General features: G+C 46.2%; 1 protein-coding gene across 3 annotated transcripts in view; it reads right to left on the bottom strand.

The window, feature by feature from the left end:
- Positions 1-2,357: 2,357 nt before the first annotated feature.
- Camk1d (calcium/calmodulin dependent protein kinase ID) overlaps positions 2,358-26,361 on the bottom strand; it is a 388,616-nt gene continuing 364,612 nt past the window's right edge. Inside the window, exons 7-11 of one of the 3 annotated variants that reach the window (XM_027944816.3) lie at positions 20,348-20,460; positions 18,474-18,552; positions 11,209-11,296; positions 9,977-10,094; positions 2,358-8,309 (exon numbers count right to left, since the gene is read on the bottom strand). In XM_027944816.3, coding sequence (XP_027800617.1) covers positions 8,191-8,309; positions 9,977-10,094; positions 11,209-11,296; positions 18,474-18,552; positions 20,348-20,460 — 517 coding nt within the window. In that variant the 3' untranslated portion in view covers positions 2,358-8,190. Of the gene's footprint in view, positions 8,310-9,972; positions 10,095-11,208; positions 11,297-18,473; positions 18,553-20,347; positions 20,461-26,361 lie in introns of all 3 variants that reach the window. The other 2 variants (XM_027944819.3, XM_027944817.3) reach the window with 2 other exon arrangements.

The raw sequence follows: 26,361 nt of genomic DNA, 5'->3' as shown, positions 1-26,361 counted from the left end.
TGAATGTATGAAAGTGTGAGTGGATTTACCCAAAAGCACTGCTGGACCCTGTAGGAAAAACAGATCAGGGAGGACTGAGGGTCCCTAGGTCTAATTTCAGGGCTGCCAATGGATCTCAGTGAAGAGAGGCAGGGGAGGCCAACCCACTCTGGAACAGCATGATGCCTAATGAGATCTGTAAAGTGCTTTTCTGTGTACCAAGCCCTGGGTGATAGACTCTTGAAGGCTAAATGTGCTCTTCAATTCTCAAACCCTTGAATAAAAGAGGACAGATGGACTCCCACTGGAGTCTGGCCCTGGCTTCTGAGCTCCCAGCTGGAGCTCTCTCCAGCCTTGCAAACCTGATCAAAGTTCCTGCTGGGCACACAGCACATAGTCTAATGCTCCAAAGTCCTCTGAGCCCACCCAAGACAGCGGGGACCTAAAGGGCGTCTTTGTATGAATTGAATGGAAAACAAGCACCTTGTCCTCCAAGCCCTAGTGCTCGACTTGGCACAGAAGGTGCAGATTGGAAGCCAACCCCGACTGTGGCATGGCATACACACATGTGTGTGCGCACACTGCTATGCTGAGACTGTGTCATTGGGGTACTCTTTTAGGGACTGCACAATCTGGGGGCTCAATATAGGTTTTGCAACCAAGTGGGCAAGAAGATGTGGTTGGGCACAGTTCCTGACCAAGTATACATACCTTAAAGGCCAGCAGCCCAGCAGAGTGGCGACCTGCATGGGGATGGATGTGTTCTGGTTTTTGAAACGGCTTTTATGTTACAGTAATCCTTCTTGGGAAATCCTTCAGAGAAAGGCAAGGGGATGTGGGTACACACAGTCTGTACCTGCTTTGGCCATCAAGTACAGTGTGGCTCTTTCCTGGATGAACAATCCTACAACTGTAAGGAGGCATTTGTTTACTTTTGCACTTGATTTAATAAATCACCTCGTAAGCGTGTTCTGGTCACCAACAGATATTTCCAAGATAATTTTTAAGACTGAAATTCATGTTAAAATATAGGAAATTTGGCATGAATTTCAGCGCCAGAGGAATATTTTGTGGGTCAAAGGGAGCTTGGATCAAAAGGATAGAGGTGCTGGTCCATGTGACTGGAGGGACAAGCAAAGAAAAATAAAGTTTGACTTTAAAACATTTGAACTCCTAGTCCCTTAAAAATACCTGCTTTCAATTAGGGTCAGTTTTATACTTCTGTGTATTTCTTTGGACTAGATTTACAGTTAGTTTGTTGGACATCTTTACCATTAATAGTCCTTTCAAAAATGTTTAGACTGCCAGGTGTGGTTGCGCAGGCCTGTAATCCCAGTGGCTAGGGAGGCTGAGGCAGGAGGATCACGAGTTCAAAGCCAGCCTCAGCAAAAGTGAGGCACTAAGCAACTCAGGGAGACCCTGTCTCTAAATAAAATACAAAACAGACTGTGGCTCAGTGGTCAAGTGCCCCTGAGTTCAATTCCCGGTACCCTACCCCCCCAAATGGTTAGACTACCAAAATTCTTTTGTCCCATAAATGACAAAATTCTTTGTCCCATCTCATTAATGATGTCACCTAGCCATCCTCTGAAGGATCCCTTTGTTTTGATACACCTCCTTATTAGGTTCTGGTCTAAGAGAAGAAGAATCAATTTTAAAAGAACACATCAGACAGTAACCCCTCTACTTCTGGACTCCAGTCCTTATTTCCCTAAGATCCATGTCATTGTTTCTGATACTGGCTGGAAGGGACAGTTTTGAGTCTACATTTCTCAAATGCATATTCAATCATTTTCCCCCTCTATACAACCACTTCCTATTTGGACTGGAGGAGTCTGGTCTTGAGACTCCCTCACCACAAAAAAATCTGATGAATTATGGATTATAATTCCTCTCTCCCAATTTCCCTCAAAATATATTAAACAAAAAAGCAGGCGGCTTTCTGTTTGGAAAAAAAGCTTCCTTTGGGCATTGAAAGTATAGGCTGTGTTGGGGACGTGGAGGTGTGTGAGTGTGGATTACTCCAGCCTGGGACTGCTGTGCCCCCCCCTACTCAGAGGTTCTTCCTGAGGAATCAGCATCGGCTTTTCCTCCAAATGCCTTTGAATACATAGTGTGATCTGAGTTCCTGAGACCGCCTGCAGCCAACTTGTGCAGTAGCAAGAAAATGGGGGAGTTTTCCTGTCCAGTGGGCATTGAACTTGGGCACACCCCCACCCCTGAACTCAAGATGTGCTCCAGCCCCCTGCCACTTCCTGCTCCCAGAGTAGGCAATATAAAATATTTAGGGGCAATGCAGGAGTTTCCAGGGTCTCAATCCAAACCCCTTCCTTCAAATTCAAACTTCAGAGAGAGGAAAAAAACAGACCACGTATATCTGAAGGTGATTAATTGTCTTTATTGGAGGAAAACAAGAAGTCATCAACCTCATTATCATTATGATAGAAATCTTGATATGTATACATGATTGTCAAGGCAGAGAATCATTTGCTACATAGACCCATGAACAACTTTGCAATGCCGCAAACCTATGGGGGTTAAACTTCTTGCAGAGTTTATTACATGCATGGAATAAGTGCACAGTTTCCCTTCTTTTGGACAAGCATGTTTTTATGGGAAAATTGAACCCACCGCAAGCTGGTAGTAGTCGACATGGGAATGTTCCTGGGTTTGACATTGTAAGCTTTTGGAAAACATGCTCACTGTTGAGGGAGAGCCGAAAGAAGGGTAATTACATTATGTGTAGCCACAAAAGCCAATTTGGAAATAGTTCCAATGTTTATTCTGGGCAGAGTGTACCTTTGATGTCTTCTCACCTGAACGTGGGACTAAGATAAATGTTCTCTGAAACATGCCACCTTGTCTTTCAAAATGAGCACCCTGTTGCCATGTTACTGCCTTTCTGTTGACATTTGGACAGCATCTCAGGTCACCCTGAAACAGCCCAAGACCATGGAAGGACAGTGGCAGGCTTCAGAGATACAGGACTCATTTCTTTCCTTCTATAGCTCTTTTGCAGCCTGACAACCCTGTGCCAAAGCCCTGTCCACCCAAGTGCAGGGCTTCTGGAAGGCTGGTCTGGCAAAACTAAGATTTTTCTTTGGGAAGCACTTCAACTAGTGTTTGGGGCTGTTGAGTCCCTAGTGATGTCTCATCTCTGTGATGAAAGCCTCAAACACTCCTCTCATTTTCTTTTTTTCCTGTCCATAAGAAAATAAAATCACCTGTAAGTAAAATAATACAGCAAATCATCAGAAGACATAATAATCACATGAGAAGTTCCCCAGAAACAAAAAAATAATGTTAAAAAACAGTACGGCATATGCAGAAGCGGCCTTAGTACAAAGGGTGAACGCAACAGTTTGTCCCTTTGGTGTAGAAAGATACAGACACTGAGAAGCCATGGCAGTTTGCTTTGTCCACAAAACCACATGCTGAATGTTTGGCTTCCAAATGCACAGCCTTTGGATTTGCAAAAGCAGAGCCCCCAGAGCCACAAGCTGTGCTGCTCCTGCTGCAGGAGGCAGGGTAGTCGGGGAAAGGCTAACTCCTTCCCGATGATTCTGGAGGCATCGACTGTCATGTGGAGCAGGAGGCAGGCCAGGCCTTGGCCAGCATGCAGGGCAGACTTCCCAGCGGGGCCGGCTGCTGTGCGTATGCCTGGGCTGCAGACCACGATGCACTGAGACCACCAAGAAGGGACCTGGTGAAGGAGTGTGGGCTTTTATCTTCCTCTTTCTCCTCTTCCTTAGACCTCCCTGCCACCGAGTGAGTTGAAGTTTTCGAGCTTACTCATCTGCATACAAATCTTCTTGGAGCCATCAGGAGATAAGCCCCAGTTTGAAAAAATAAACTGTTTTTCCAATCTCAACATTTTTCAATTCTGCAAACCAAAGGATTGGAACACCTTTTGCAAAGGTCTGGTACATTCACAGCCCCAACCTAGGACCAGGTACTCCCTCAAAAGGGTGGTGGGTTACATACAGGTATATACATTTTTTTTTTTCTTTTGGAAACAAACTGAACAGTGTTTGGTCTGGAATGTGTTTAAGGAAAAGGTAAACTTTGTGGTGTATGAGGAGACAGAACAGGAAGTAGTACTGTTTCAGTAGAACATGCAAAGGGGTCGTGCACTGCCTGAATCAGAGGACCATCACTGCGTTTGCCAGGAGTAAGTGTGCAAACCTGGGAAGGAGTACATTTCTGTTTATGAAAATGGGAGGAGCTGCCCTTTGCTGGCCCTTGACTTTCTTTCTTATATCCAGCAGTGCATCTATGGCGGTCATGGGAAGGAAGGGGTGTTGGGGGCTGAAGCAGAGGCACTAGCCCCAGGTCTCATGTCTTTGACTCTGGAGCAATGGATCCAGTGTGGCTTCCCCAGCATGGAGAATCTATTTCAGCCCTGGCCCTCTGGATCCAAGGGGCCATGGGTCCAAAGCTCTAAAATACTGAGTCCATCTTCCCTGGGATATGGCCTTTTCTTTCTGTTTCCACAAGTGGAGAGAAGTCCCCTCTCCCACCCATAATTCACCCAGGCCATACTGGGCACCAAGGTGGACAGGTGGACAGCATATCAGTCCTGGGTAAACCAAGTCGAGGCTCACTATGTGGACTGCGTTCATCAGAATGCTGATGTTTTCTAAGAGCCAAACCTTTTTGCCTATTTGACACAGCCATCTTCTTTTGCCCCAGGCCTGATGGCCAAGCTCCCTGGACACTACCTTAAGACCTAGCTGGAGAGTGGCACCCTCTCAAAGTCACGAGCTGCTCCATGCTTTTGAGGTGAGATTCTTAAAGAAGTGACCGGAATCAAGGTCAAGAACACTATGTCACACCTGCTCTGTTATTTTATTTTTGACATGCTTTCAGCATAGTTCTTTTCTTTCCAAAGGAGACATGAAGGGCGATATTGTCTTTTCTAGTTTCCATGGAGGCAGGAGCAGCACACACTGGTTATTGCCAATCCCATAAGCATCCCTGGGGGTTCTGTCTCTCTAGCTGGGCAGCACCCGATCTCCTCAGGGGTTTTGTGGTGAAGTGCACTTCACCTAGGTATCCCTGCCCCTCCCAGACTCAACTACCTTGACCTCCCCAATCTGGGACTCCAGAGCATACTGTCCCTGCTGGAAAGCAAGGCTCTGCAGAGCAGGGAGCTACCAAGACTCTAGAGGTACCTTGGTGAAGAGTGATAAGCTGATAGCCTGTGGGACCTGAGCATAGCACCCACTCAATTCCAGATGAATGCCAGCTGCTCCTAATGCCTCATTTATGAGATGAAGATTAGGGGGTCAAGAGAGACAGACAGGCAGTGAAGGGAAGATGATTCGAGAACACATTCAAAATTGAATATCCATGTGAGGGGAAATAAATTCATTTGCACAGAGAAGGTGAAAGACCAAATGGGGGACTTGGGGGTCAAGAAAAAAGCCAGAAATGGGGCCTGTGTGTCTACCCATGGCTCAGCTGAGCATTCTGGGTGAGAGTATGAAATGCTCAGTTAATCCTAGTGGAACTGACATCAGTGGGGGGCTTTGCCATTCCATTTGTGAGGCTGTAAGCAAAGGTCTACTCTGCATCCTCTTCTTGTTTCCTCATAAAACATAAATAATGCCAAGTGGTTGGAAGAGAACCTTTGTCTTTTTATCCCAAGGGCTCTCTCAAAAGGGCAGACTCTTCCGTATGGTATTTACTTCCCCATCTTTCTAAAACAATGGAAAATAACCTAAGTCCAGTGGCATCAAGACAGTGATGCTTCCTGATGTCATGATCAGCAGAATCTACTACTGGGCCCAAACCAGTCTCCATCTTGCACTGTTATTGGGACCTGACACTCCAAGGGCCAAGTACTGACCCAGACAGCTCAGAAGGTACCTGCACAGGCTCACCCTTCACCTGTTCTGCATTTTCCAGGTACAAGATACTTTTAAATAACTGAATATAACATGCATCTCAGACATCAGCTCCAGAAACTATTTTCATCACCAATAACAGAACCTGGTTTTAAATGTTGCTTTCTAAACACAAATGCTGTGTGTAGCACACAGCAAAAAACAAAAACAAACAAACAAACAAAAAAAAAAACAACTCTACGAACATTACAGGTACCAAACTCAGGCTGATTATCTGATGCCCAGTAAATTTCTATTTACTTTTTTTCTTATACTGTATGAACCTGAATGTTTCTGTGACACTTATTGGTAAGCAACATCCTAATCAACCTCTTAGAGTTTTCTCAAGAACTGTTTATAATACTTATGTCCTTGTCTTTCTGAGGGGGAGAGGTTGATGCTTCTCCAGTTTACATGACACTTGATTTTCAACTGGGCCTGCTATCATTTTACAGGCTTTTTCTAGACTTTTTGCACATTTTGAAGAGGGTAAGCTTAAATTTTCACCCCGTTTGCTTGTGTGGCAGATGCTCAGCAGGACTCCTGCCAAGCAGTGAGTGCATGTGACACATGTAGAACAGGTAGACCAGCTGCCCCTCTTCCCAGTTGCTCATCTATATCCTGCACTAATGTCCTTAGGAAGACAGGCTGGGGCTGCTGAGCCTGATAACACTGTGTATGTGTGTGCATGTGTGTGTGTGCATGTGTGTGTGTGTGTGTGTGTGTTGGGAGGGCTGTGTAGCACTAAAAGTAGGCAAAAGTGTAGAAGTGACAAAGATGGTTTGCCCAACAGGACCTTCCATGACTGGCCATTCACAGGAGAGGGGTGCGAGGCCATCAGCTGGGATGGCCACTAGACCATCAGGTGGACCTACTGACACCCTCCGTGGGCTCAAGGATGACTGTGCAGAATTGAGCCAGGGGCATTAGATGGGCACAAAGGCAGAGGGAGGCTTTGGAGCCACCTGCCTGGGTCTATAGAGAGCCTCCTGGGAAAGTGTGCCCTCTGTTGCACACTGCTCTCTCTCTCCTGCACACCTATCTACCACGTGGGTGCACAATGTGGCCTAGTGTCCCTGGACATTCCTGGTTTTAACATTAAGAGTTCCACATCCTGGGAAATCCTTCATACCAGGCCAACTGGGGCATTTTTGATTTCCGGTTCCACTGAGGAGAGGGATGCCTTCACATACACGCAGGGCCTGGCTGAGGTCATCTCTGAATGTTTCCATGGGTGGCCAGTGTCCTGCGCACTTGGTAGTCACTTCTTCTTATCACCCCAGATAAATGGTTCCTTCTTCAGGACTGTTATCCTCCCCTCCCTTAGATAACATTCATAAACCAACAGGGTAAAAATATGGAGAAGCAACTTGTGAGTGTTGGAGGCCATTTTAAGTATAAGATTAGAAATGCATCTTTAAAAAACAAAGAGAGATTAATTTTAAAACTGCATAGCTGAGATCAGAGTTTCGTCGGTTTTCCCTCATGAGAAAAGAAGGGTGCACATGGGTTCACTTTAAACAGCACAGCAGCTTGCCCTTTGGTAAGGGAGGCTCCTAAATCTTGGCATTGTGGACATCTCGTTGACTGGTAAAGTCAGCCTGGGAAGCTGATCCCGGGTCTCTGGGGAGCAGGTGTCTTGGTTTCTGCTGTGGTTGGTGTGGGTTTTGCTGGAGAATCTGCGAGGAAAAGTTTTCTGCAGGCTCCTCCCCAACCCCCCAGAACTGCCCCTCCAGAGAAAGAGAAGTAAAGTGCACTCTCAGCCTTAGAGACAGATTCTCGATCCTCTTATTAGAATTTTAAAAAATACCTTGAAATTCTCCCCGGAGGGGGGGAAAATCTCTTAAAGGTTAACATAAAATTACTATTGAAGAGCAAACGATAGAGGTCATGTAACTGAGAGATATAGAACAAGAACACATACTTCTTAAAAGGAAAACAAAATCCTAATGCACAATATTTACTAATATTTAAATAATCCAGTTGAAACCATATTTTTTCCATGAAAAAATACACCCTAGACGGTTGCCTACGCTGCAGAGAGTGGAAATGGTGGAGTTGGGGGAGAGGAAGAAGAAGGTCCATTCGGTTAGAGCTTTGCAAGATTCATATATACAGCACCAGGTCCTATTAATTCAGCTCCCCTTGAGTCAGTAGAGTTTGTGAGAAATGAACACTTCAGAATTGCAGTATAAAATATGGCCATAAAAAAACTTGTGTCTTCCAGTCCTACGCAGGAAGGTGCACCAGGCAGGGCAGGGTCTTGGTGGCCCAGGGCTCCCCTTCCCTGGCTCCGCCCCCTGGTTCCCACCTCCAGAGCCGGTCACTTGCTTCCAGTGTGCACTGTCGTCACAGTGGTGGGCCTGGGTCTCCGCTCGGCTCCAACTCCTGAGACCCCTGACGAAGAGGAAATGAAACTACAGAGCGTGGAAGGTTCCAGACCTGCAGGGGAAGAGCAGACACTTGGGTTCAGAGATTCAGAAGAAAATTTGCAGCCCTTTCCCATCACAAGGGTCAGATGGGTTGGGTCTGTGGGGGACCAAACATTTGCCCACCCACGTGACTCTACAAGGTTTTTTTTTTCAGTGCTAGGGGTTGAACCCAGGTCCTTACGCATGCCAGGTATGCACTCAACCACTGAGCTACAATCTCTCCATTTTTGCCTCCCCATAGGAAAACCATTGCAATATGTTCAAAATGCTTTATGCATAGACCCAACTCTCCTCTTTTTTTTTCATTATAATTATAAATGCTTTGCATTTATCTTGGCCACCATGATGAGTAGGCCCATCTACTGAGCACTTACTGCATAGGCTTTGGTTGGGTGTGGAACATATACTGTCATTGTAAGAATTGTTCAAATCTTTCAACAGCTCCATTAATTAGGCATTTTAAGAATGAAGAAAGAATCAGATATCCTCTTTTGGCCCCTGGTTGGTGTGTTGTCTATACTCTGGGCTAAGAAACACTTGGCATTGTGAGCATCTCATTGACTGGTCAATGTTTACTTTTTCTTGTGAGAAATCAGCAGCCCTTTGACCTGGAAAAATTCCTCCCAGGCTGCACGCAAACCCTCCATGGGCCCTGCTGCGGGCTGCATTAGCTGCTCCAGCGGTGCATGTCCCCAGAGAGCTTTGCACACTCAGACACAGGGAGATCCATACAATTAATTAATAAGATGAGCTTTGCCGTCAATGCCCACACACAATTCTTTAAATAAAAAACCAACTGTGGGTTCCCTCTGGTCAGAGTGGGGGAAAGATCTCTATTGACACATGAAGGTGGTCCACAGGTGTATGTGACTGTGTCAAGGAAGCTCATGGATACATCCTGGGAAGATTGTGATTGTGTGTGTTGCGGGGTTGCAGTCCTGAATGAAATGGGATGATCTTTAGTGGAAGGAGAACTTTTTCTGAGCCAAATGGGAAAGAATTTGATGTTCAAGGTGGAGCCAAGCTGAAGGGCTGCTCAGTGGTTAGGGAGATGAGAATTGATGGGGACAATCAAGGCAACTGTCCAAAGCAGAGAGGAGCCACTGGATGGCCTAGCATGAGACAGAGAGGACAGTAAAGAGAGGGCAGTGGAGGGGGGACTAAGATCTTGAGGATGTCAATGCTAAGTAAGGATAAGGGATGAAGAAAGACTAATACCATTTTTTTTTATTGCAAAGTCAATGTACTTCCAATAAATGAGCTCCAATTATCATCATCCTCACCAAAAAAAAGTTAAAAGTCAGTGAGAACAACCATCAGGAGTCCCTACCACTCTCTCCTCCATCCACAAAATTACTGCACAATGAAAAGCAAATTGGAGGGGAAGGAGCTAGACCACGAAGTATCTGGGTCTCACGGAGACAGGCCCAGCTGTAGGGCCCTGGAGCCATAGGTGGATTTCTCATCTATAAATGGCAATAACAATATCTGGTGTGTGTGAGTATTAAATGGTTCAATTAAAAAAATAAAGCCCTAGGGTGGTTGGGAGCATTAAGTGAGATAAAATATGGGAGGTGCCTGGCAGACAGAAGGCACTGGGCAGGACAGCTCCCTCCTCTCCGCCCCAGGCTTGTCTCAAATGCCCGCTAAAGAATTCTGGTTTTGCTACATACGCACAATCTTTTTGGCTGGCCAGACTGAGGCTGCTTGAGACACCTGCATTCGAGCTGTCCAGGCTGCTGCCGAGATGTAGTCTTCTCATATGCCTCACGACGGCTGTGGCATTAAATGCTTGCTGAAATTTAAGACAGGAAAATACCGGACAAAATATTCCAGATAGTTAGAAAAGACCCTGATGGCTTCCTTTTAAGCTCTGCTTACCCCAAGTGTTGCGAACTTCTCAAACCATTCTCAGGACACTTCAGAAAGAAAACTTCTATTGTCCCTTCTTCCAAAGTGTGCAAAGTTATTTTAACACCCCCCCTCTCCAATTAAAATAAATTTTGGAGATATAAGAAGAGATTTTTCTTCTGACCTCATAAATATATACAACAAATGTAAGACAATTCTCTCCATAATTTAAGAGATTTTCGAATGAAAGGCATATTAGAAGAGTGTAATATATTAAAATGTGATGCTTTAGAATAGTATTTATTTTCCTATAATTGATACTTTTGTCCCAATTTATGGCATTTCCTCTGAATAAAATAGGGCAGTGGAATTAATTGTGTTTCTATATAGTCACTCGCTATTGACTCTCATGGAAAGAAAGCCAGCCCTTAATTACCCATGTTTTTTAAAACATAGTTTAGATCAAAAATCCATGATCACAAAACCTCTGTGGTTTATTTTCTATATTTTTGAATTTTGCATTAAATCAAACAGCATAGTGGGATTCGTCATTTTCTATTTGTACATGCATCTAACATCATTTGGTCAATTTCATTCCCAAGTACCTCCCCTTAACTTCTATGGGTTTAAATCCATTGCATTTTTATCAGAAAATATTGGTGAAGTCAACTCAGATTTCCTGTTTTCTTTCCCCTTCCACATCACTTTAGTAAAAGCTGACTCTTCAAAGTTGCAGCAAAGTGAAGAGAGATGAAGGGGTTTATATTGCTTATGAAATGGCAAATGAGTAAGAGCCGGCAGGATTGCTATCTTTGAATCTCAGAGGGGAAAGGTTCAATCACACATGGTGTCCCTCTTACACTATGGTCCTCCCTCCAGGTCTTAATCATTATCAGTTAAAATTAACAAAATTAGCTGGATGAGGTTCTGGGAATTTCCATCCAATTAGGGTGACAGTGACCTTTAGAAGTAATAACGCTCAAATGACAGAGCAAGATTCACGAGAGTGGTTAAAGTCACTGCGAATTAAAAAAAAAAAAAAAATGCTCAGGACTTACTCTCCATTTGCTTTTGGCAAAGTTCTTCCGGATCTGGGCACTGACGGACTCATGGATATTTTTGTTGAGGGCCGTGTCACCAGCAATCCTGAAATAGAGGCAAAGATATTCCTTCAAAAAGGGCAAATGGGTCCCAGGTTGTTTCCCAGGGAACCTCCTCCTGTCCTCAGGAAAACATAGCCTCGTGAGAGGGTGACTTCTCTCACCCTGTGACTCACCCCTCAACTCACACACGCCACCACATCACCCCAAGGTCCTAGCCCACTTTCTGTACTCTGTACCCTTCCCTGGATCTGCAGGCACTCTCCTCAGAACCTTGCCACCAACCTCTTGTTTTTCCCTCCTTTGCCCTGAATTCACTTCCAGCCTGTTCCCTTTCTGGGACCCCCTCCCTCCACTCCAGCTCTTAACCTGCAAGTCTCTGAGCTCACACATGTCTTCTGACTGCTCTGACCACCAGAACCTCCCCAGGGCCTGGCTTGTAGCTTCCTTGCAGCCAAGGTCCTGACTTTCTGCCCTCCTCAGGGCCTCTCCTCCAAGGACCCTGTGGGTGTGCTCACCTCCCTCCTGGCTCCATCTCAGCTGAGCTAAGCTCTGTGGTGACATTCCATCCATCTGCCCCAGCCCTGTTCTCCTACCTTCTCCACCTCAACTCAGTCCTGCTTAGTGCATCCTCTATACTTGTACTTTCTAGAAAGTTCCAAGAACTTAGAGGATCATGTCCAATCTGTATTCAACTGGGTCCTTGATTGTCCTGGGCAATCTTTATTATGGTTTTAGTTTATTTCCAAGCCTTTTCTATTGGTGTGCTCTTCTACTCCATTCTCTCTCTCTCTCTCTCTCTCTCTCTCTCTCTCGTCTTGCAATTGCCACTTCTTCCTCATCTTACAATTGCCAATCTTAGGACCTGGAGGTCACTCACAGCCACACTCTTCTCTCACCCTTCTTGACCACGACATCACCTTCCCCTTACATCTGACACCTTGGCCTGCCCCTCTGATCAGAGAAAGCTGTAGTCTTTTCTTAGTCTTTCCTGGGCTTTGATCCTTCCACCTTCCTTTTCCAGTTTAATATCAAACAATACGATTTTAGATTGGTATCTGATGCCTGGAGTTTATGGAATCTTGGAAAAGTCAAGGGGCAGGTGCCAGAGTTGTGGATCACTCTCACTGGCCAGAAGGGAACTGGTACAGGAGAAAACCTTGCACCACCCAGACCCAGTCTGCCCAGGCCATGGAACATTCCAGATATCACATACTATTAATCCCAACTGCTTCGGGAAAGGAAAGGAAGAAGCTCAGGGCTTATTCAGGTAAGAAATCATCCCATTAAACCTTTCTTTCCCTTCAGAATTGCAAACTTGGTCAAGGGCCAAGACACTGAGTCCATACCAGGTAGGTCCACATTTAGAATCCAGTCTAATATTCCCAGCTGACAGCATCTTTCCCCTAAATATATTCCCCTCTTCTCCCAGCAGGGATAAAGACACAGCCAAGAGGAGGCTCAGAGAGCAACTGATGTGAGCCAAGTTTTCATTTCCAACAATTGCCAATTGCCCCCTTCCCCAGACACATATGGGTGAGACAGAAATAGCACATAGGACTGGACAAATCCAAAATCAGAGGAGCAAACAGGTTGGGGAGCTGTAGGCCTCTTTATTAAGTGTTTTCTCACGGGAATGCTTCTTCCTGGACCATTTTAAAGAGCTAATCCTCAGAAAAGTATAGCAATTCCAATATGTTGGTGGCCAAGTCTTTCTTGGAAATAACTGGGCCAAAGTGGTAGGAAATGTGGAATTCCTCAGATTGAACGCTGCTTCGGGCCAGAGTCAGACTCCAAACCAAACAGGCTGGGGAGCAGGGGATGTCAGAGAGTCTGGCCCTGGGGTTCCACCTGCTTCTTGGCGGTATGGTCTCTGATACTTTGGGCCTGGGGCCTGCTGCCTGCGCTGTGCTTCCCACACCTTCTCTGTGGGTTATCCTGGGCCCAGATGTAAGGAAAAGGCAACTCTGAGTTATTTTAGGAATGTTTCATGTTCACTTCCCACAGAGTCCTGGGCTCTACTACAGCTGGGTGAGAGTCATGCTGGGCAGTAAGTGGCCCAGAGGCTCCTGCCAGGCAGTCATCGAGGTTACAGTCACCTTGGGCCACAAGTACACAGCATCGTCCTTAAATGCGCACCATAATGAAATGGTTGCTACTGCTCACAGTAAGCTAGGAAGGTGACCCTAACGACGTGGCCACCCTGACGCTCAGTGATCCTAGCTTCAGCCCTATTCATCAACAGCACTGGAAGAGTGGGGTCTTAAAACTGAAGGGATCAGTGGTCTCCCAGATTGTCTAGGAATTGACGAATGTTTCTGAGACAGAAGAATTCCTGTAGAAATCTGTAAGCGCACACAGATTCGGAAAGCTATGGGTAAACATCTTGTTCACGTCTCTTGCTCCCTGGTTTTGTCCTCTACATCACCAGTGTAGATGACCTTTACAAATCGCACCTTTTGTGGCCTGTCTCACTAGCCCCTGCACTCCCAGAGCATACACGTGCCCACTCCTTGCCCTTGGTGCTTGGGGTTTTGTAGGTGATCCACTCTCCCTCCGTGGCCTTTGTTCTGTTTCTCTAGCCACTTGCTCAAGGTAGGCCTGATGCTATTCCAAACAGTGCTTTGCTGGATTCTTGGGCTGCTTCCCAATTCCTATGGCCAATCAGTGCTAGCATGGCTGGAGCCCTGAGGAGGGCAGGGGGTCTCTGTCAATAATCGGGAGCGTGATGGTTAATTTTATGTGTTAACCTTGGCTAGAACATGGTACCCAGATGTCTGGCTAAATGCTAGTCTGGATGTTGCCGTGAAAGTATTTTTTAGATGAATTTAACATTTCAATCAGTAGGCTTTGAGTAAAAACTATTTTTATGGGTGGGCCTCATCTCATCAATGGAAGGCTTTGAAGAAAAAAAGAGGAAGAGGGAATTCTGCCTCTGGACTGTTTTCAGAGTTGAGCTGCAACATCCGATCTTGCCTGGATTTCTAGTCTGCTAGCCTGCCCTACCCATTTATCTAACCCCACAGTCACATGAGCCAATGCCTTAACTCCCTAACATCAACCAATCTTCTATACACTCATCACTTTAGTTCACTTGTCAATGAAACTGGAGACAGGTGCTCAGAACAATCCGACCTGAATAAATGATCTCTGGTAAGATGGCAGGGTGCTGCCCTATAATGGGGATGGGTTCCCATGCTGCCGCCCGTCTTTCCCTACCCTTGGACCATCAGTCAGCAGCCTGTGGGTTCCTGAACCTCAGTGAGGGGCTGGGAAACATCTGCCTTCTCCAAGGAGGGCTTTGCAAAGAGCCTTCTTCTGCAAAGAGATGGGTCTGTTGTGAGGCTATGGGAAGGCATCTGTGGCTCCAAGGCCTTGCCTAGTCCTGGGTGGCTTGGAATAAGTAGGACAAACAGTGTGGAATACTGAATGATGGCTCTGGTATGATGGTATGTTGGCTGTGCTGTGGTCACAGCTTCTGGAAGAGCGGTGTTGGATAATGCTGCTCTGCTGACGTCCTTATTTCAACAAGTCTGCATTACCTTCTGAATCCTCTGCCTGGCCAATTTTACCTAATAGAGAAAGTACCATAAATGCAGGCAAGAGGGAGTTTTGGTGCTAATGCTTGTATCTGATGCATTTGATGTTACTGTTTTCCGTGTTTGACTTCCTGGGAAGTCAATCAATAATAAAATTCTAAGAGCCCTTGGGGGAAAACCCCTCTAAATCAGGTGACATTCAAGAGACTGCTCTCAGGCAGGCACATCCTGCCATGAGACACGGGCTGACAACTCTGAGGCCTTCACCTCTGGCTTGACCTCTCTCCTGAGCTCCACACTCCAGCAGTGCACCTGCCGCAGTCCAGCACATGCAAAGCCCAGCTCATCTCTCCACCTAAGCCCTTCTCTTCCAGGCCTTAAGCTGGAAACTTGGTTATAATCCTGGGCTCTCCCCATGCTCTGCCAACACCTGGGGCCTTTCCAGCCCTGACTGGAGTGGACAGACCCCTCCATCCCTGTTATGCTCCCGTGGGAAGGCCACCTCCCCATTCTGGCCTGCACCTTCCTATCCTGCTCCACACCCATCTACCACCCACCTTTATCCTGCAGCTGGAGGGGGCTTTCAAAATCAAACCTGACTTCCCAGCTTAAAACCAATCCAGGCCCCATCACCCAGAGGGGAAAGTACAAATTCCTTAGGTCGATAATAAAACAGTGGTAAGTCACATATATTAGGTGTCAGATTTGGTCTCTTTGTCACATGCATTATCTCATTTAACTCCTTGAAAAACCCCTCAGGATACGTATATTGTTACTTATGATCTGCATCCTATAGAGGAGACCAAAAGCCAGGCCAGATACCTGCTAGTTCCAGTTCTTCTTTCTAGTCTCATTTTCTACTTGTTGCCTCTGTCCACTCGGACTCCAGAATACCAGGTGCTGGTGGCACCGTGAGTAGATGCACAGTGTTTGGTCCCCATTCTGTGGCCCAGGTTGCTCGTCCTGCTTGGAGCTCCCTTCTCTCTGCTGGCCAGGTGGAAACCTCAGGAGCAGGGCTGGGCTCACCCTGCCTCTCTCCCTGCCCCATCAGAAAGATTTTGTTTTGATTTTCAAAAATGCTCAGTAAACTGGACATGGTGGAGCATGCCTGTAATCAGGAGGCTGAGGCAGGAGGATCATGAGTTCAGAGCCAGCCTCAGCAACTTAGTAAGACCCTGAGCAACTCAGGGAGACCCTGTCTCTAAATAAAATATAAAAAGGGCTGTGGATGTAGCTCAGATGTTAAGCACCCCTGGGTTCAATCCCAGGTACCAAAAAAAAAAAAAAGCGCGAGGAAGGAGAGACCAGGTTTGTACTGGCCATCTTCCCACCTTCTAGAGAGTGAGGCTGGCTGAGTGAATGGGCGCTAGGAGGCAAACCATTTCCCTTTCCTCCTCAATAATTGCAAAGTCTCACAGCTTTAATGGCCCACTGTGTATGAAATGGGAAAGTCTTTACTGTCTGTATTATCACATACTTGCAACTAGTGTCTCAGGTGACTTTATCTTTATTTTTTATAGACGAACAAGTTATCTTTATTATTTATTTATATGGGGTGCTGAGGATCGAACCCAGTGCCTCACACATGCCAGGCAAGCGCTCTGCCACTGAGCCGCCACCCCAGCCCCTCAGGTGACATTTTAAGAAACATCCAGACACACAGTGGAAACTCCCTGCCTTTGAAGAAAACCCCTCCCCCCACCTTCCTTTCTCCCTCTTCTCTTCTCCCTTGAAGTGAGGCAGTTCTGGCTGGAATCCTGCCTTTGACATTAGTTAGTTGTGCATTTTGGTTTAAGTTATCTTTATCTTTCTGTTTCCTTAGCTCTGAAAAGAAGATAAAACCTACACTGCAGGGTTCTTCTGAAGAGAGAAAGTGACACTGTAAAGCCTTCAGCACAGTGCCTGGAACAGGAGACTCAACAAGCAGCTGGCGTTATGAATCAGAGTGCTGTGACGCTCTGTCAGGACAGTGCCTTTCCACAGGTCCCCTGTGGGAGGGAGGCTCACAGCATAGGGAACTCTGCAGGCGATGCTTCAGAAGATGGTGGGCTAACCAGGGCAGTGTCCTACAGTGCTCCTTAGGGGGTCTCCCTCCGGAACTCAGCTCTTTCTCCATGTATTATCCTCTCTTTTCCTTTACCTGCAGTGCTGGGGACAGAACTCAGGGGTTCATGCTGCCAGGCAAAGTGCTCTACCACCGAGTGACACCCTTGAGCCCCTAGTTTCATTACAGTGGGTGCTATAGTTTGGGTCTTAAATGTCCCCGAGAACTCATGTGCTGAGTGCTTGTTCCTCAGAGTGGCACTATTGGCAGGTGGTGGCACCTTTTAAGAGGTGGGGCCTCTTTTTTTTTTTTTTTTGGTACCTGAGATTGAACCCAGGGGTGCTTAACATCCGAGCCACATCCACAGCCCTTTTTATATTTTATTTAGAGACAGGGTCTCACTGAGTTACTCAGGGTCTTGCTAAGTTGCTGAGGCTGGCTCTGAACTCATGATCCTCCTGCCTCAGCCTCCTGATTACAGGCATGCTCAGTGGCCTTTTAAGAGGTGACACCCTTAAGCCCCTAGTTTCATTACAGTGGGTGCTATAGTCTGGGTTTTAAATGTCCCTGAGAACACATGTGCTGAATGCTTGTTCCCCAGAGTGGCACTATTGGCAGGTGGTGGCACCTTTTAAGAGGTGGGGCCTCTTGGAGGTCTTAGGTCATTGGGGTTGTGCCCTCAGAGATTGTGGGACACCAGTCTCGTTGTTTCCTGGCCACCATGAGGTGAGCATCTTCCTCTACCATGTGCTCTCACCGTGATGTGCTGCCCCACCACAGACCCAAAAGTGACAAGGCTACTGACTATGGACTGAAAGCTAAAACAAACCTTTCCTCTTTTTAAGTTGACTGCCTCACATATTTGTTATAGTAACAGAGAGTTGACTAACACATTGAATATTTTACTACTCTTAGAATTCGTTTCAAAATGGATGCCCACTGGGGTTTTCATAAAAAGAGCTACAATTAACTAACATTTGCTCTGCACAGGACATTGTAATAATCCTTTACATGTGTTACTTCCTTATTTATTATGTCAAATATATACATTTGGGAATGCTATGCTCATTTAATAATGAGAAAATTGAGGCTCAGAAAAGTCAAGTATAGACTCAAGTTCATGGCTAGTCAACAGCGAAGCTGGGTTCTAACTTAGAGAAGCACAAACACAAGGCAGCCCCAACTGCTCTGCTGAAAATGTGCAGAACTCCATGAAGCATCAAGAAGCCCCTCTAGAGTGAAAAAAAAAAAAAACTCACTAATTGGAAAACCATCTGAAAAGGAAAACACATACAACTTCAATCCGTTTAACTACTAATAAACTCAAGGAATGGAACTCCAATCCTAACACCTCCCTGGGTGATTACCTTCAATAAAAATGATCCTCAGCAACTTTCTGTAAACTGAAGAGCTGCAACTATCTTTTGCACCGTTGACTTCTCATGAGTGCATTCAGAAGATTGTGTCCGGTGGACATAAAAGGGTTCAAATGTCAGCTTGGGCAGAGGAAGGGCCCTGGCCAGGATGAAATGAAACGAAGACTTGGGTGGATTTCCTAAATGAGGGCCAGCAGGAAGTTTTTTTCCCTGGGAGCACATGACAGACAACATGGTCTTCACTGTGTGGGGGTGGGTTCTTACCATGGGTGCCGAGCTGCCTGCTCACACGTGTATCTTTTATTTGGATCTTTCTCCATCAGATTCCGAATGAAGTCTTTTGCTGTTCAAAAGAAAGATACAACAAGGCATTACTTTGTGGTGTGACATGTGACAACAGGATGCCCCCACATATTCAGGAATGTCATATGTAGCATAGGATACCCAAGACCAGCCCTTCATGGACCCTGCTGTACCTCAGAAACAAAAGGTACCAACCCAGGCTTTGACTCCAAGGGTGACTCGGTGAATGAGGAGACAGCAAAGCCAGTCTGGGACCCTGACTTCCATCTCCAGGTCCCTTGTCACTAGCTCATCTTTGGTTCAGAGAGGAGAAGCAGTGACCAGGTGATCACGCGCCTGTCTTCAGTTCACCACTGCCTCAGGGAGGTCCTCCCCATGGGCTGGACAACGCCGTCAGGTCCCGGGCCAGGTGTGGAGGGAAGCCAGTCCTTAGCGCCACCATCCACAGCCCACTCAGCCCATTAGGAACCCGTGGACATGAAATGAGCCGTACAATGAGGTACTCCCTGGGGAAGGAGAGTGCTCGGGACCCAGGCCAGGACCTTGGCCCAGAAGCAGGATGCTGAGGCCAAGAGGACAAGGTCACAGAAATGAAGAATGACATGGTGTGACACCCTGAAGCCTGTTGTGCTTCAGGTGTGGGAGCACCCTGCCCACCAGACTGGGCCTTCTGGGGGCCCAGTGCTTCTGGTTATGCCTTCCTGGGCTCAGAAGCACAATATTGCCTGAGGGGCTCTTTGCTGCAGGCCTTGTAGGTCTATAGTGTGGGCCTGGGTGTCAGAAGATTGAGGAAGAAGGCAAGGTATTTCCAGTTAGGAGGAAATAAATAATAAATAATAAATAAATAAATAATAATGTGCTCAGCCGAATCAGCTTGTCAGAGACTGTCGTTCCATCTCATCCTCTGGAAGATGATGTGTTACTCCTCCTTGGGGAAACTGAGGCCTGCAGACACTTTGCTACTCTGCCCGGGTTTTGGTTTGGCTCTTTTTCCCTCAGGAAAGGTGGTGAACTTTGTTGGGGATATTTCTGTTTGGTACCATGGCTAAAATGCAGGAGCGGGAGTGAGGGCTGGGGTTTGAATCCCAGCTCAGCTGCTTACTTGCTGTGTGATTCTGGTCCAGTTATTTTACCGTCTGGGACTTCAGTTTGCCCATCTGTCCAATGGGGATAAACAATACCTACTTGATGGGTTATCCTGAGGACCGAGGGAGTGGACACACTAGTGTTCTACACACAGTTGGTGCTCGATAAATGACAGACAATAATGCTTCACTCCCAGGGCATGGGGAGGGGAGGTGGAGGATGAGGAAGTCCAGGCCCTTTGGCAGGGCTCAGGTTAGATGTCCCAAGCCTGTCTTCCATTCAAGCCAGCCTCCAAGTCAAGGCCAAATATATAGCTCATAAAGCTCCCTTGGAAGAGGTCATGGACTAAAAGTTCCTGTCCCCCAGAATTCATGTTGAAATCCTAATTCCCAAGATGATGGCCTTGGGAGGTAGGGCCTTGGGGGACGGATTAGGTCATAAGGGTTGAGCTCTCAGGAAAGAGATTAGTGTCCTGGTAAGAGAGACCCCAGAGAGCTCTCTGCTTGCCTGTCGCCCGTAAGGACAAAGCAAGAAGATGGTCTATGAACTGGGAAGCAGCCCTCGCCAGACACGGAATGTGCCAGCAACTAGATCCTGGACTTCCAGCACCCCGAACTGTAAATGTCTGTGGTTTAATCCACCCAGGCTGTGGGTATTTTTGATCCAGCAGCCCCAATGGACCCAGACAAGAGCCCTGGGACCATTCTGGTTTAAGTGTCCTAGGGAGCAGCAGCGCAGGGCAGACCTACCAGAGTCGGAGATGTCATCCCAGTAGGGAGAGTCGAACTCATATTCTGCCTTGAGGATCTGTTCAAAGAGCTTGGAGTCGTTTTCGTCATAAAAGGGAGGGTAGCCACAGAGCCTGGAAAACAAGGCAGGGTAGGGTCTGAGGGTCTGTGCCTCTGCTGTGCCGCCTCTGCACTTCCCCTGGAAGGAAGAGATGTGACCTACCCTGTCGAGGTCACCTGCGCTCTGCACGCTGCGAGGACCATCTGAGCATAGGAGCCACGTGCTCTATGGGCACAGGTGGCCCCCCAGTAATCACGATTCAGAAAGTAGCAGAAAGGGTTAATCCCGGTGATCATCAGAGGTAAATACATATATTTAAACTCACATTAACTCTACAGTATATTAACCAGAGACCCAGGCATCCTAGCAACCCTAGTGTTATTGATCTTATGTGGTCCCTAATAGATGATGAGTTGGTGGAAAGAATAAAGGAAATATTTTAAGTTTAATATACAATCCAGGGTCCCTCTAGGTTCATTTTATTTAAAAAATTATCATAGGAAGAAAGGGAAATTTTGCCACCTTGAGTACCAGCCTGCCCTGAGTTGCCGTAACCCACCCAGGATTGCCCTTCTATGCCCACCTTGGGTATGGGGAAGGTTATAGTTTCACCCATAAACATGCAATAAGTGTCAAAAGGAGGTGACATGTTTGTGACTCTGCAGTATCAGCCACAGTACCATTTCAAAGTTGGCTTTTAGAAGGTTTAGTTAGGATGTTGGTGAAAGAAACTTATAGATCCAGAAGGACTGAGGATCATCGAACAAAATAAGAGGAACAGAAATTTTGATTGAAATATACTAAATACAATTTTGACACAAAATTGTGCCTTCTGGGGGTCGGGGCGAAGCTCACTAGGAGAGTACATGCTTAGCACGCATGAGGTCCTGAGTCCTGTGTTCTACCCCCAGTATAAAAAAAATTAGTTTAATTTTTCAAAAGCATGGTTTCTCCTTCCAGCTCTGTTCTCAGTCTCTTTACCTCTGGAAGGCCACAGATTCATTTCTGGGTACAAAATTTCCTTTTCTGAAAATAGAGGCCACCAGACTAGAAAATTCCTAATTCTTTTTGGTTTAAGCTACTGCGGCTCTTCTCCCAGTTTGTTCGATTGGCTAAAACAGGTAAAGACCTGGAGAGGGTGGGAGGGAGGGAGGAGGAGATGGCAGGGCCTAGTCCCGGAAGGCCAGGTGCAAAGCTGGACAGCACATATCTGGCTTCTGGGGACAGAAGGTGGCAGCCACCTTGCTGTCCCTGTGCTAAGCCCTGGAACTTCACGCATAGCTCTAGGTTGTTTTAAACACAGCCACAGCCTAGAGACCAGTTTAATGAGAACAAATTAGTGGGAACCAGAAGACTGCAGGTCTGTGAGGATCAAACTCTCAGCCTATGAGAAATGTATTAAGGTGAGAACACGGCGCGGGACCACCCATCTTCAGCTGCTCCCACCAGGAGAGGCACCTGGCACCAGCCACTGCAGAGGGCATGAGTGGTGGCATTTTTCAAGGCTGAGAAACATTCTGCAGGCCGATAAGATTCAAAATCATTTATCCCCACTAGGCCATTTCAGTGGCTGAGTGTTTGGAAAATTTCATTTTTCAAGATTTGCTGCTTTTGGCGAAATGAACAACAGCCAGCACTTCGGAAACCACCAGGCACATACTTCATGCACAAGGAAACCCCAGGCCGCCTGGAGATGGATATGTAAATTTTTCCCATAATGAGGATTTGGGCTAAGTGAAATGTGCATATTAGGAAAAGCAGACAGAGCAAATTGTTAGTTTGTCTTGGAAAAAAACTAAATTTCAGATATGTGAGGTTTTTGTTTATTAAAAACCGAGTATGTTTTACTTTATGGTTTGGCTTTCTTTTCAAGAAAAAAAAAATCTTAAAAAAAAAAAATCCCAAGAAAGATTTATTCTTCTGGTGCCAATTTCTTTTCATTTTAGCTCTTTTTTTTTTCTTTTTTCTTTTATTGGCATAGAATACTGTGTTCACACGGGTGTACTGAGGACAGGAGAAAATGAAATGGATCTAGCTTGGAACCTAAGTGAGTTAAAATTAAAGAAGATTTTTAAAACAAAGATTATTAGTAGTTTGTGTGGAGGAAACCCAAAAGAGCGCCCTCTTCTGTTCATATATGGAAAGGGGATCTGGAGCAGTCATGGGGATGCTATTAGCACTTGTAATAATCTTCTTTTTTCTTTCTTTCTTTTTGTACCAGGAATTGAACCCAAGAGCGCTTAACCACTGAGCCACATCCCCAGCCCTTTTTATTTTTATTTTGACACAGGGTCTCACTAAGTTATTTAGAGCCTCGAGAAATTGCTGAGGCTGGCCTTGAACTTGTGGTCCTCCTGCCTCAGCCTCCTAATCCTCTGTTCTTTATGGGTGTTACTGAAGTGTGATTTATTTTTTCATATCAAACCTTTTAAATAATCCTTGATATATAACTCAAAGATGATAAAGCCATTCTCAGTTTTCCAGGCCAAAAAGTTTATGGTTCAGAATAGCATGGAAATTTCTCAACCCGATGATGGCTGTGCCTCAGAAAGGGAACCCACTCTCAAAGGACCCTCTCATGGTCCCCATTGCAGCCATGGAACTATCATCCAGGAAGTACCCTCATACCTTCTAGATTTCCTGTTGCTGTTTAATTTGTCATCCATCAACCTGTGGCAAGTGTGTGCAAACAGACTGCTAGTTCTAGTAGCCTCAGTTGATTCCTTTTGGTGGATTGAGAACTCCACCAAGATCAATACTGCACTATTTTACATACACCTCTCCCCAAGAGCTAAATGTCCCAGACATCTCCCATCAGCCCCTTTAGAGCCACCTGCCCTATGCCCCGGAGGCAGTCTGTATGGACAGGTGAACAAGGGCAGTACTCTCTGACATTGGAGGGGACCAGTCCATGGGGACCACAGCAGAGATGGGGAAGAAGGGAGAAGATCAATGATAAGCCCCTCTGACCTGGCTCTCAGGCGGGTTCACCTTTGGACAGAAGGCTGTGCCTCTCCTGGGAGCATACTCAACTGGATCCTGTCTCTGATCCTGGTAACAAATCCTTCCCTCCCATCCTTCCTTGGGGCCTAGCAGGATTTGATCCCCTCACACCACACCTTTCTGTACAGTCCTGATACCATTCTCATTTCAATGGCCAAGGGACTAGCAATGCAGCAAAGCCAGGGCTCAAGCCCATGCCACCTACTCAAGATCTGTGTTCTTAATTCCTGTGTTGATTCGCTGAAGGGAAGCCGACTTGAGAAGGGAACCTTCTGCTCCAGTCTTGACTTTGAATTTTCTATGTGGGTCATTTGCTTTGCTCTTGCCCCAACCCCTTCATCTGCAAGGAGGACCCTGTGATAATAGGATGCTACTTTTCCAAGCCCAGCTCACACAGTCTGGGGCCTGTTTGCTAAGGTGCTCAGAGCTAGCTCCTTGTACACAAGATGTTTCTTGGTTCTGGATTGAGGTAAAAGCTGAGCACATTACCTGGACTGTCCTGTCCCTGGCCTTCGCCTGACTCTGGCACACCTTAGAAGACTAGTTGGGGTGTTATGAGGAAGGCCTGGCCTCTCTCTGCAGGTGGAGCAGGTGTGTCACAATGTGCTCTCACTGCAGTGCACAGAGCTGTGGTGCTACTTCTCACACTGTCCACGGCCTGATCTGTCCATGAACTCCTAAGGCAGGACCATGCCTTACCTTAGTATATGAATTCTCAGTCCCCAGGCCAGGACCTGCCTGCAGCTGATGCTGGACAAATGCTTAGATGCCCGGACACATACTTGGAAAAGAGGCTCCCTCCATGGCTGCTGAGCCCCAGAGGCTGGGCTCTGAAGCAGAGATGAAGACCTGGGGTGCAGCAGAACCCCACTGCCCCAGCCCAGGGGGATCTCAACGTTCTCTCCTAACCTGACTCCCCACTGCATGTTCCCCCTACAGGACGCATGTTGGAAAGACCAACATTCTACGTCATTCACAGACATTCCAGAAGAACCCAGTGTGCAGGCCCGCCTTTGAGGGCAGACTGGCCTGCTTCTGTGGAGAGGATGCAGTGTGGTCTGGGTTCCCCAAAATGGCACTCCTGGACATGGACCTATTCCATACAGGAGAAGTTTTTCCATGGAGAAGGCTTTTAACCTAAATGAATGTGAACATCAGCAATGGCCCACTGTGGCTGATTCGGCAGTGAACTGTTTTTCTTGGAAACTGAAATGCTATAATAGCATAAAAGCTCCTGTCGAGAGGCCCAGTGAGTTTACCATGGTCATTATCCTACATTAACTTATGTTCTTCTGCTCGCTTGTCTTTGGCCACGGTTCTGCCTCCCTGCAAAAAATGGACATGTGCTGAAAGGATGTGCAAATATGCCACCTCTCTGTCTTTATGTACCTTCATCTCCATCATTCACCTCAGCCCTGGATTCTTGCCCATCTCTTGCCCCTCTTGAATGATGAGCTTAAGGTCCTGTTTTTCCTAACAGCTTTTGATATCAGAGACAGACACCAAAAGGTCAGGAAGAAGATGGTAACAGAAGGGACAGTGAGAAAAGGCAGTGACTTGAATTATAAAATTAATTTTATTATACCATTCTTTTCTATGGTAAGAACGCTTTAGATGAGATCGACCCTCTTAATGCATATTTATACATTATTGTTGACCTTGGCACGACATTGTAGGCAGATCTCTAGAGTTTATACATCTTGCTTAATGGAAATGTTGTGCCCTTGGTCAGTAACCTCACCTTTCCCTCTCCCTCGGCCCTGGCAATCACTCTTTGATTCTACAAGTTTGATTCTTAGACACCTCGTGTAAGCAAAATCGCGTGTATTTGCTTTTCTGTGCTCCTTTATTTCACTTAGCGTAAGGCCCTCAAGGTCATCCATGTTGCAACGCATTGTGGAATTTCGTTCCTTTTGGAGGCTGGATAGTATTCCACAGTACGTATACACTATCTTTTATTTCTCCACTCATCTGCTGATGAACATTAGGGTCGTATCCACCCTTTGGCCATAGTGAATAATGTTATGAACATGGGGGTACGATGGCTCTTTGTGATTCTGATTTCAATTATTTTGGAATATTTCTAGATTGGATGGGTGATACTATTTTGAACTTTTTGAGGCACCTCCAGAGTGTTTTCTTTAGTGGCTGTCCCACTGCATCCTCACCAATAGTCACTGTCTTCTGTTTTCTTGATTTCCTCCAAATGCATACAAATGGTCTACAAGTATATGACAAAATGCTCAGTGTTACTGATCATCAGGGAACTGCAAATGAAAATCACAATGCAAACCACCCCACACCTGTTAGGATGGCTCTGATCAGGCAGTGACTTTAAAAAAAGTATTTACACATAAATCTTATAGTACTTCAAGGTCTTAGCTAACATATACATTCTACTTAGTGCCTGCCATGGTTTGAATGTTGCCTTCAAAACTCATGTGGAGTTTAATCACCCTTGTGACAGTTCTAATCACCCTTGAAGAGGTGATTAGGTCACAAGGCCTCTGCTCTCACAAGTTGAATACTGCTGTTATCTTGGGACAGGGTTCCTGATATAAGGATAAGTTTGGCTCCCTTCCTCCCTCTCTGTTTTGTAAACTTGCCCTTGCCCTCTCTTGCCCTCTGCCTTCTGCCTTCCACCATGGGATGATGCAGCATGAAGGCCTCTCCAGAGCCAGCACCATGCTCTTGGACCAGAACCATGAGTTAAATAAACTTATTATTATTATTTTTTACAAATTACCCAGTCTAAATTAGCAACAGAAATTGGACTCATATATTTCCTAAGGTATACTTAGCATACATTTACCTAATATTTATTTTGTACCTACTATATATACCAGGCACTGGATCTGATACTGAAGACATAATGATAAGAATCACTTCCTGCTATTAAGAGCACAGACCAGTGGGAGAGAGACCTAAGCAGATGACCATGACATAGGCAATAACAATCACAGAACTATGC

This window comes from Marmota flaviventris, chromosome 12, assembly GCF_047511675.1.
Source record: "Marmota flaviventris isolate mMarFla1 chromosome 12, mMarFla1.hap1, whole genome shotgun sequence".
NCBI lineage: Eukaryota > Metazoa > Chordata > Mammalia > Rodentia > Sciuridae > Marmota > Marmota flaviventris.
Note: the sequence above shows the minus strand (reverse complement) of the source record. Positions and strands in the feature narration are given on the sequence as shown.